The sequence below is a fragment of the Heloderma suspectum genome, chromosome 1 (genome assembly GCF_057233095.1).
Source record: "Heloderma suspectum isolate Gila_16-S chromosome 1, 16-S_ref, whole genome shotgun sequence".
In the NCBI taxonomy this organism is placed as follows: domain Eukaryota; kingdom Metazoa; phylum Chordata; class Lepidosauria; order Squamata; family Helodermatidae; genus Heloderma; species Heloderma suspectum.
The window spans coordinates 194,137,396-194,149,638 of record NC_139458.1 but is presented as its reverse complement, the minus strand read 5'-3'; the positions used below and the strand labels follow the sequence as shown (position 1 = coordinate 194,149,638).

The window sequence follows — 12,243 nt, the reverse complement described above, 5'->3', positions numbered from 1 at the left end:
AAGACCTGGCTTTAAATCCCCATGTGACAGTGAAGCTCACTGGCTGTACCGATGATACATGGATATAATGTTACATTTTACACTGGAAGCTTGTATCCAATGGTAGTCCTACTAAGAGTAGACCTACTGATGGGACTTAAGTTAGTCATGACTAACTTATCTCCCGTTCATTTAAATGGGTCTATTCTAAGTAGGACTAATGTTGGATACAATGCATTATCTCCACAGGGATCCTGAGAGGATAAGATGAAATCATCATGTATCCTGCCCTGTGCTCCCTGGAGGAAGACTTGGGTGGATGCAAATCAGAGCGATAAAAGGAGACAGAGGGAGAGGCACAGAGAGACAGTCTGTTGGACTGGAATCTGAGTTGTGTGGCATCTGGCTATAGGCAACAGATGTACTCACTTTGTATCTACAATTTTTGGTGACTCCTTGGGTATAAACTTAGAACAACTTTCAACAGTTCATTCACTGGCCTGTTTGCACAGAATGCTAACCCATGGTATGGGTTGTTGAATTCTGGGTTGCTGTGATGTGTGAACACAGCCACTCAAACAAACCATGGTTTGTTAACTACAAACAAGCCAGAACGAGAACCCATGGTTTGCTATTGGGTTGTGAACTCCGAGATGACAGCAAAGTTAGGAGTTGTTTTTCTGTTTGGGGACTTGAGAGATGCTATGTAAAATGGGGTAATGAACAAAACAGGCATTAGCATGACAAGCAACAGTACCTGGACAGTACCTTTCATAGCAGGAGGAGTATAGACACTCTGCTTCCTCTGTTTGGGGGAGGCATTCTGTGACTAAGAATAAAAGAACAATGTTTCAACAACAACAGCAAAACAATAAAGTCAGATATTTAACAAGAGACATTTCATTTTGTTTGTACTTTTCGCAATGCGTACGTATCCCGAATGCTTTCTTTTTGCAGTGCAGTTACTAATACTGTTTATTGATACTGGTATTTATTAATACTGTGTTAACATTTACATTATGGCTGAACTTAAGCAGGGGTACTTTTTGTGAGAGCTACCTTTCCTGTTATGGCGACTTTTTTAATGGGACTGCTGAAATGTTTACCCATTTAGAGTGAGAAGATCTAAACATTGCCTCACTCTTAATTGGCTTTGTGATGTAATCACACAGTCAAATCTGATTGACGATGTGTTGTGATGTCATCATGTTTACCATGTGAGCCCCAGTTGGCTGGGATCATTATTATCAGGAAAAGAAGACGCAGTTTAAAATAAAATAGGACTGAAGCAGCAGCACATCAGGGGATAAACAGGCAATGAACAAGGTGAGCAAAGGAGTTGTAGGAAATATTTTTCCCCATCCCAAAGTACTACTTTTGCATGAAAAGCAAGAAAGATGAGCACTGTGTACATATCTAGTATATTTCTACTTCTTCTTCCCGTGAACTTCTCTGTATGCACTTGATGATTGGAAATCTGGTGTGTGTGTGTGTGTGTGTGCACATACTTTGCTATGAGACTCTCTGAGTTAGAGGAGATCCCTCTATTTTATTATTGGTTGGCACTAGAATGGTATGCTTAGGCACTGTACAATTGCAGCTGTTCCTTTTATTTCTGAATGGTTGAGAAAAATTAGGGATATTGTTTCTTTGGGGAAAATAACTGAAATTATATGAAAAAGAAATGTAGAACCTGTAGCTCAGGAATTTGAGAGCAAGTGGGTTCTTTTTAACAGCCACTAGGATTCTGATTGTAAAGGATCACTGCAGGAGCACCACATTTTTAAAATATATTACTAACGCTGCAATCCTATGCACACTTTCCTGGGAGTATGCCCTACTGAATGGCATTGGGCTTACATCGGAGTAGACATGCATAGGCATGCACTGTTATCTTTTATGTTGCAAAGAGCCATTTTTTGAAAAGTCTGGGTACAACAGAATGACACATCATTAAATGATGTCATTCTTGTAGCATCCTAAAAGGTCTGTAAGTTTACCCAATTGTACTTTAATGTTGTGAAAGAGTAAAAGTTCATACTATTTTAAAATCTTCACTTAAAAAGCCTTATTCCATTTCCCTGGAGGTTTGGGTCTGTTACATATTTAAGAAGTATATTTTTAACATAGCTACTCTAATCCTTGAAGATTCAGCAGATATATCAGTTGACCTATGATATTATATAAAGCGGTTCATAATATTTTACAGTAATGGATGGAAAGTTGCTATTGATGAATAAATGATTGGGTACATTCAGAGAGTGCTAATTATATTTATTGCATGATGGGATGTTGATCCTCCTCACTGAATGCTTTTAAATGTTTGGAGCTAAATCTGAAGAAAAAATCAATAGTGTACACTGCTATTTAAAGCAATGCTTGTCTGTCTGAATCTCCAATAAAACTAAAGAGAATTGGATGGAGAAAGAGCACACAGAGGTGAGAGAAATTAACCTCAGATGGGCCTACATATTATTCTCTCGGTTTCCAAAATTCACAGGTGAGTGTGGATCATTAAGCAGTCAAAATGGCACCACTCATGCTGAAGAAGCATACTTAAGGAAAACCCAAGGTTTGCAGAAGTACAAAAAATTAGGCGGGGTGGGGGGAGAACCTTAAGGTGGTGGTGGAAACAGCCCAATGAGGACTGAGCATACTAATTAGCCATGGAATGTTGAGAGATGGAAAACTGGGTAGGGATGGGAATGGAATGGAGTATCCTGGAAAAGAGCATGGCTGGCTGGCTAGAATACAGAACAGAAGCACTCCATACTGCAACACTCTGTTGCAGATCCAGTTGTTTAAAATCTGATTCAGTTCTGAGTTTACATATTTCATAAGTCCATATGTAGGCCCACCTTAGGACTTGCGTTTGCTAGTAAATTCAGTTAGGATCACAGCCTTATGGGCATTAGCCAGTGTTTATCAAATATTAAATAGCTGAGAGATACATTAATGCTATTTTTCTGAATTAAAATTGGAGGCATGCTTCACTCTTACATCCAAAAAGGTGTGTATGAGTAAGAAATATCTGTTGCCAGAAGAGCCCATCCCCTGTGTGTCTGTGCAAGTCGCTATTCTGAGCATGCGGGGATACACCAGGCAGCCTCATTTGAGTGCACGTACTTCTATGGAGTGACTGAATGGATCAGTCACAAGTGATGCAGAGATAGGGCTTTTCTACATGAGGCACTTATCGTGCACTCATCATTCCCTACTCATGGTTGTTTACAGGTTCTTTAGATGACATCATAACCCTCCAGTTTCGCTTCTGTATCTAATGAGCACTTCCAGTGAGTTCTTGTTAGAGCAGGGAAAATGCAGCATTTAATAGTGAAAGCAAATGAAACTACTTTTTTCACTTGTGTATTTGTGCTATTCTGCTATACCACAGTGCCATCTAGAGGTTATGTGGTGGAAAAGCAGGAAAGGAAAAGCTCCTTGTGAGGTGCTTGGATCTCAATTCTGCAACAAAACCAAAAGTAGATACATCAGATTAACAGCCTCATGTAGAGAAGCTCATAGACTGGATTTATCTGTCCCCAGAGATGACTGATTGAAAGGAACTAAGCCCAAACCAGTGAGTCATACAGAGGCTCAGTGGACAATGTCTTCTATATGTGAATGTTTTGGGATCACAGGGCTGACATTATTGAGCATATATGATACTAATGTGATACGATTTTATATATATATATATATATATATATATATATGTATGTATGTGTATGTGTATGTATGTATGTATGTATGTATCACATTAGCAATTCTCTCATTACATCCCAAGACACAGTACAGGAATTACTGTTGTGCTCTAGTGCAGTACATCAGGGGAAGAATTACAATATTTCTAAATTATTCTTAGACAATAATGAAGCAATATATTTCTTAAAGTATAATTAACTTACTTCATCTTGGGAGTTGTTGTTCATTCTCTTCTCATCTATTTCTACAGGACAGAAAAACACAATTAGAGGAAGCACCACATAAACTAGACAAACAGTACAATTCTGTGCAAGGCCTACTCTGAAGTGAGACCCACTGAGTTCAATAGGCCTTAGTCCAAGGCAAGTGTGTATAGCAGGGGTGTTGAAACTCTTCCAACCCCAGGGGCAGGATTCAGTTTCAGAGAAGCTCTCAAGGGACTGCATTCCAGTAGTGTGCAGGGCCGAAGGCAAAAGGTGGGGCCAGCATTTTTGAGCTTGAATCACTTACTGCCAGGAACTAAGCCTTAGGAGAGGCACTTCAACCTCTTAGAAAGGGAGAAAAATGCCCCCAAATGGGAAAACCACCAAATAATTAGCAGTTGGGGGAAATGGAGCATGGCCATTTGGGGATCCCCAGTGGCTGGATTGGGATCCCACATTTGGCCCACCCCTGGGGACCAACCATATAATAACTCATGCAAAGCAGTTTGGGGCTTCAATTCAGTGCACACTTTCTTGGGACTAACCCTCTCTGGACTTCATGTGGCTTTCTTCTGAGTAAACTATCATAGGATTATGCCATAAATCTATGTTAAATCTACCCTCTCATAAAACTTTTAATATGTATGACTGGGGCCAGAATGTTGTTGTCAACGCTCAGCATAAAGTAAGGAAAGTCCTGAATCTCGACTTCCATTGTGAACAACAGGAGATCCTTGATGTGAAAGCTTTCAGCACACCTGTATTCTGGTCTAGAACCCCACCTGTGCACCACTGTGTATGTGGAGTAGGGATGCTGGAGAAATCCGCAATGGAATCAAATGAGTTCAGCTGTGAATTTTGCAGCGGACCAGTTTTCCCCCAAGTTGCATGGATTCTGCAGACATATGGACTGGTTTTATTACTTTCCAGAATTTTAAGCAAATTTAGTCATAGAAAAATACATTAAAAAAAAAACAGGCTGAAAATGCACATTTCCCCCATAGACGAACCCATGAAAATGCTCATTTGGGGGGTTGCACGTTGGGGGGGGGGCTTGCATATGGGGGTGGATTTGCACATTTTCGCAAGTGCAAATTTTGCAAGTGCAAAATTGCACAAATTTGGGAAACTTGGGGAAACAACTGATTCTGTTGATGGGAGGACGACAGAATGAAAGGCATCAGACAATCTGTGAAATGCAGATGGAATGGATTTTACAAAATCCATGCATCCCTAATTTGGAGTGATCACATGCAAGAGGTGCCCGGTTTGTTTCAATTGAAATGAAAGGGCTAGCTCTTCCATGTGGGGAAGCTCTTTGTGTGCATGGGAACTCCCACACTCATAAGAAATTACTTACCAGTCTTTCAAATAATTGTAAAATTACAGTGAAATTGGAATAGACGTAACTATAAAATAGTCACAGCCAGATCTGCTTCCCCAGAGGAAACGCAACCTCTGTGCCCGCCCCCTGCAAGCCTTGCCATGAGTGTTCTTAAAAAGATCTCAGGGGAAGAGGGTGTATTTGTGGGATGAACATACTTACACACACAGTCTCAGGGGAAAACAATTCTTCACCTCATAAAACCACTGTTAATCCATCATTGCCATGGCATCTCATGCTCTCTTGCAAATTATTGATCGTGTCTATTTTTCTTTTGTTTTCCTTTTATCAAAGGAGACTTTGCCATGGAGGTGTTTGTACTTGCATATAATTACCAAGAAAAAGCTAGAATAGGATATACTCTGCATCCACATCAGAAAGTCAATGCACCATAAAAGCTTCTCATTCAGGGCACAAGCCTATGCATGTTTAGACAGAAAGGTAAGTCCTACAGCTCCCAGCATTCCTCAGTCAGCATGGCTGGCTAGGGAATGCTGGGAGTAGTGGAGGCTGGTGGCTCTGATGTCAGTGTGGTGGTAAATCCACTCTGGGTTTCAGTCAGAACCAGTCAAAACTCTAAAGGAGCTATCCAATGTGCTAAGCCTATTTGGGGGATAGGGTTCAGCTCCTTTTAGAGTTCTGGCTGGTTCTGGCTGAAACCCAGAGCAGATTCACCACCACATGACATCAGAACCACCAGCCTCCACTGATTGGGAGTTGTAGGATTTTTTTCTGTCTAAACATGCATAGGATTGCCCCCTAAAGAACAATACCTAGCTACCATTGTAAGAGTAACTAGAGGCTCTTTTTTATTATTATTACCCCAGTGCGATGGGACTAAGTACTTTATATTTCCACAGCATTTTACATGCTAATCAGCATCTAAATTATTAATTAATCCTTCCAGGAACATTAATGACAAAACCAGAATGGAAAGCATTGTTAACAACACGAACAACAAAATACACCACTCTATGATGAAATAGGGAATATGCCATTCCTTATCTCCACCCAGCACACACATCATTATTCATTGCATCTCTCAAAATTAACATGGGACCAAGGATTGGGAACTAACCCCAAGTTGAAACTTGGCATACCAACATGGCTCCATCAGATCAGCCTATGGAAGGGAATGATCATGCCTCATTTTTTCTCACCTGTTTTGTTTTTGTCTAATACAAACAGTAGGATGCCATTTCTCTTTGTATCCCAATAACTTTCAAAAATGTATTGTGATCAATTTTAGAATTCAGTTGATGTCTTAGATGCAGCCTTAAAAAATTATTTTGAAAGAAATCAGTAAACGTTGAACATCTCTTCTTGAAGAATCTTTACTAAAAAGGGCCCATACTGCGGCTAGCAATTTTCCAATTAACAGACAAGCAAAATAAACAAAAATGGCCATTAATTAAATGGATGTAACCACATGGATTATAATGTAGTCCTACATAGGCACTGGGGAAAAGAATATATAACCTAACAAAAAGCATGATCTAAACCAGAGCTGGGCAGAAGATAAAACTAGGGTGTATTGATGAATCACTATTTCTGGTGAACCAACTCATGGCTGCCAGTTGCTGGGATTCTTGCAAAGAACTGTGCTGGCTGAACAGTTGGCTTTCCTACAGTCCTGCTCATCTCCCCAATTCCCCCCTTCACCTCTTAATCAACTGTAGAATGGTGGGAGAAACTGGGCTCAGAAATAGTACGTCCTTAGGTGTGGGGTCTCTGAGCCCTGTTCTTCATGCCTGCTTTGCAGGGGAAAGAGAGAGCTCAGCCCCCATCACCTTCAAAGCAATGGTAGGCTCTCTGACTTGCGCTGAACTAGAGGACTCCAGGTGGAGAACAGGGAACACATGTCTGAAAACCCCTTTTACACCACCCCCCCAAGCTAAATAAACCTATCTTCCTCATTTTGTACAAGACTATTATATTAATTCATTATGTATTTCTTACAAACTATCAGGGTCTTGGCTGCATATTAAACAGCAAACATGTTTAAAGCTCTGAAAATACTTTTTATATCTCCTTGCTTGCTTTTTGTTCTGCACTGACCTTGAACCAGCAGAATTTAGATCAACTTTATAGAACACGGAATAATGGGCTCAAGTTACAGAAGGCCAGATTCCGGCTGAACATCAGGAAAAACATCCTGACTGTTAGAGCAATAAGACAATGGAACCAGTTCCCTGGGAAGGTAGTAGGCTCTCCCACACTGGAGACATTCAAGATGAAGCTGGACAGCCATCTGTCAGGGATGCTTTGACTTGGATTCCTGCACTGAGCAGGGGCTTGGACTCAATGGTCTTGTAGGCCCCTTCCAACCGTACTATTCTATGATTCTGTGTTTCCTGACCTCTGCTCTACCCATGTCTCCAGCAACTAACATTCGCCAGGGAGTCCCTTGACATTTTGCTCACTGCCCACTTACTCTTCTGTCATGGGCAACTGGGAGGATGTGCTACTAACAACCATGATGGCCAAGTATGGAGTTGAGTTAGGTGTAAACACAAGTTCAGGTGGCATCTACACTAATTCCAAGATGATTTCAATATAAATCCTGCAAGTCAGCTGTTGATTAAATAAACTATTCTTTAAAAAATGGATTTATATCCGACCTTTCTTTCTCCCCCCCACCCCCACCACACAAATGGCACTCAACTATGACTTTAGCATGGATATGGAGCAAACTTGTCTGTTCCAATCAAATCAGAGGCCAGAGTCACGTGGAAGAACCATTGCTCAGTGTTTGAGCATGGCATGCAGAAGATTCCAGGTTCAGTCCCTCCCATCTCCAATGAAAAAGGATTCGGTAGCTGGGGACGGGGGAAACCTTGTGCCTGGGACCACAGAGAAGTGCTTTCATTCAAAGCAGGTAATCCTGACTAGACAGGCAAATAGTCTGACCTGGCATAAGGCAGCTTACTATGGTGATTCCCTTGCACACAGTCCTAGCTGGATAGGCTGCTGTATGGTAATTCCCTCCCATGTATTATGGAGATTCCCTTGCACATATTCCTGGCTGGATAGCCTTCTGGGCCTGTGCCCTGCCCTAGTTGAAGACTTTGAATAATATGACTCAACTCTTTGAAGTGAGGAGCTGGACTTTGTCACACATAACCTTCATGTGAAATAGCCCAATGTCATCACTATTTAGTGAGCTTCTTGACACAAGGCATTTATTGTGTGCTTGTGATCCCTCACTCACAGTTGTTTACAGTTCTTTACATGACGGTGTGATCCTCCAGTTTTGCATCTGTTTTTCAAAGGACTTGCCCAGGCTTTTTTAGAATGGGGATAATGAGGTATTCTTTCTGAAAGTGCTGTTTCTACTTGTGTGTTTGTGCTATTCTGCTATAGCACAACTCCACCTAGACATTATGTTGCAGAAAAGCAGGCAAGGAAAAGCTCTTTGTGTGGAGCTCGGATCTCAATTCTGTGAGAGGAAGCCGAAAGTAGATACAGCAATTAACAGCCTGGTGTAGGGAAGCTCAGAATCTCAAACTGGGTCTGTGTTAGGGGTAAGATTGGAATGTAATTGGGCCCTATATAAAGGCAAGCCCTTTGTTACAACATTAAGGCAAGTTGATGATTGTCTTCTTGACTTTTTCTCTATGGAAAAAGTGTGTTAGGTGGAATGATCCTACCAGTTAGGAATTCCAATGATATAGATGAGATATAATCTATCTATATTTTTTAAAAGCCCTACAATGTTCTGCAAAATTAAGGAAGTATTTGAATGTTAGTAAACTAATTGCTCTGTTATTGACAATTTGTATTGGTGTAGCTCCTGCTCTCTCTCTGTAGAGCTAACACTCTGCTTCTTGATAAGAGGGCCCAGATTATAATAGAAACAGTCTAGGTGCTTATCAGTTCCTGGCACCAAGTAATAAGGCAATGGGACAATTGTAATAGGAAATTATATGTATTGAAAATGACGTGTAAATAGTTCCCTGGAATGGAGGAAGGTTGTTTCTATGGTGCTGCTTTGTAATGAATGACACAATCTGAGAAAGGCTACAAGGTTCAGCTATAAAATTACTGAGCACACTTCCAGATAGCGTCATTTACGAGCGTACTCTCTGACACACCCAAAGATAGTCAAAACCATTTATCTCTTCTTAGAGATTCATGCTAGAGCTGAATAAGTTTTAGAGGAGAATGGCATCTCTATTTGAACTGCTGCTTGCATTTAGCCTGATGCAAAGAGCAGAACTGGCCCCAAGTAGAATTTTATATTAGTATTTGTAAGTCGCCTTGCGTTTGAACTGACCATAGAAAGGAGGGATATAAACATCCAAATAAAATAAATACATATCTATTTCAAGCTTGCAGTTGGCCTGATGCAGAATATAGGCAGCTGCCTTATTCCAGGTCACAGCATTGGTCCAATATTGTCAACTCTGACCAGCAGTAGCCCTCCAGGATCTCAGGCACGGGTCTGATGACACATTAGACTGGAACAAAAAGGTATTTAAGGCCAATTTTAAAATGGCTAAGGAAGGGGCCAAACATATTCTATGGGCAGTGGGAGATGGCAGCTCCGATTTCGGTGGGGCTGTGCATCCATTCTGGGTTTCAATCAGAACCAGCCAGAACTCTAATGGAGCTATTTTGGGCATAGGGTTCAGAACCATGGGTAGCCCCTTTAGAGTTCTGCCTGGTTCTAGCTGAAACCCAGAATGGATTCACAGCCCCACCGAAATCGGAGCCACCAACCTCCACTGTCCATGGGAGGACAGAACTACCACTGATTCTGTAAGGATGTGTGTGTGAGTGGGGGGGGGGCAGTGATGGATGAGTGTGAGTAGGGGTGTATGGATATGTGTGAACAGGGTGGCCCCACCCATTTTTGGCTTTGGTCCCAGCCACCACTAATCCTGACTCCACTCACCACCCGTCCCAATCCCAGCCACCACCAGTATGCGGCCCCAACCACTTTTTCCCAGGGAAATGCAGAACCCAACATGAAATAAACATGTTCTCTCCTGCTGGCCTAATGATTCTTGCCAGTTGTGCAAGTGCCTTAGGTACATTTGTCAGCCACATAAAACAAAATTATTCAGCCTACTACCTCATGTACCCATGGTGTACTCAGGGACACATGACAGCAATGCAAGCATTTTTAGATGGGGGTAGAATCCAATGCTGCCCTTGCACAGGTGGCCCAGACACATTGGCGGCAGCACATGGGTGGCCTACCCCACCAGGGGGTGTCTCCATGAGAAATTTGCTGCGAGCTAGCTGCGTTTGGAGGTCGTTAGGGATATATGATGCTGTGGCCATCCCACAGCCACCCCGGAGTTTTTTATCGCAGAAAAACTGGTTCTTCTCAAACTACTTTTAGTCCGATTGTTTTCCTTAATTCGGCTTGCCTGCACTTCTGTGGTGGTGTATACCAGCCTCCACATTTACTCCGGCATGATAACCCTTCCCAGGGGTGTGTCTTTCACCTGGCCATGGCCTCACTGACCATGGCATGGTGAAGGGGTGTTTCCCTGGTGTTTCCGCCATTTCAGGGCTGGCTGTCAGATTTCTGAGCTACCTCCTGGCATTTACTTCCTTGCCTACCACTAAACTCTGGTGGCCATCCCCGCAAAGTATAGGTGTGCTCCTCCGGGCAGCCTATAACTTTTTTTAAAAAGTAAAGCATTAAATCAAAATAGAGCTTTTGTCTGCAATATGCACACTGCCTATCTCACTATTTCAGTGTGGAACATTTGTCCAGCAATACCTATACCCCCTATCTCACTATCGCACTATTGTGCGATAGTGAGATAGGGGGCATAGGTATTGCTAGACAAATGCATAATAGTGGCACAGTGACATTCAAAACCCCTTTGTAGGTGTGATTTGTTTAACTGCTTCCTTTCAGGTTAGGTGAGCTCTCTTCCATCTCACTATGCCTCTACCACGCAATTGCTTGATCACGCAATTGAGCAACTGTGTGATAGAGCAATTGCATGGTGGAGTAATTCCGTGATAATGACATAGCGAGACAGGGGGTGTGGATGTCGCTGGACAGATGTGCCATAGTGGCAAAGTGAGATAGCACTTTTAAAGGGGAAGAAAAAAAAGAAATTGGCAGAATCGGGCATAGCTTGGGGACACAGGTATCGCCTCAGAAATAACTCCCATTGTGGTCAACGAAGTTTGTTTCATAAATTTCCAGGCTGCATGTCTTTACTGGGGTGAGGGGTGGGGAAAGAGAAAGAAAGAGGTTGATTTTTGGCAAGAACATTTCATGCGCAGAGACCTCCCAGGACTTTACCAAGTAACAAAGGATCTGCAGCTGTGTTTCCTTACTGTTTGCTTTGTTGATGTAAGGAAGTAATTAGTGCTAAGCTTCGATCCATCGCATTACAGGTGTATCAGTGGAAGGAGAAAGGAGAGCCTGGAGGGGGGGAGCCTCTCTTATTGGTTGAGCAGCCCCCGCCAGTCTGATGACGTTTACTCCAATCCCCCCACCCAGGCGTATGTTCTGTGAAGAGACTTATTCTGGTGTGGTGCACTTGTTCATGGAGCCCTGCGTGGACCAAAGCACGCCAAAGCCAATGCCTTGAAAAAATCCGGGTAATTCTCCATTCATTTCTCCTTCTGTTGTCGTGGAGAAACTCCCCAGCGGTGGTGTGCACACAGCCCCTACCACTGGCAGCCACGATGTAGCGCTTCCAAGTTGCCGCTTCCAGAAATGAGCATTTCCGCTCATTTCAGCGCTCCCCCCCAGAAGCACTATGTCGCAGCTGCCAGTGGGAACGGTCACATGTGCACTGCCTCCAGCTGGGCTGGCCGCTTGCTTGCTGCCACTGCTGGCATGCCTGGGCCGCCTGCGTGAGGGCGGCATTGGGTTCCACCCATTGTTTGTAGTGAATGTACCCACAGGGCTGCAATTGGCTCTGGGTGCTCATGGCATGCACATACAGTGCGGCCTAGGAGAAATATATACCCTTCAACCCTTATGGGGAATAC

General features: G+C 42.7%; 1 protein-coding gene across 2 annotated transcripts in view; it reads right to left on the bottom strand.

Moving 5' to 3' along the window:
• PPP1R1C (protein phosphatase 1 regulatory inhibitor subunit 1C) overlaps positions 1-12,243 on the bottom strand; it is a 57,106-nt gene that overhangs the window by 21,145 nt on the left and 23,718 nt on the right. Inside the window, exons 3-4 of one of the 2 annotated variants that reach the window (XM_084829829.1) lie at positions 3,888-3,928; positions 748-808 (exon numbers count right to left, since the gene is read on the bottom strand). In XM_084829829.1, the coding sequence (XP_084685955.1) occupies positions 748-808; positions 3,888-3,928 (102 nt within the window). Of the gene's footprint in view, positions 1-736; positions 809-3,887; positions 3,929-12,243 lie in introns of both variants that reach the window. The other variant, XM_084829833.1, reaches the window with a different exon arrangement.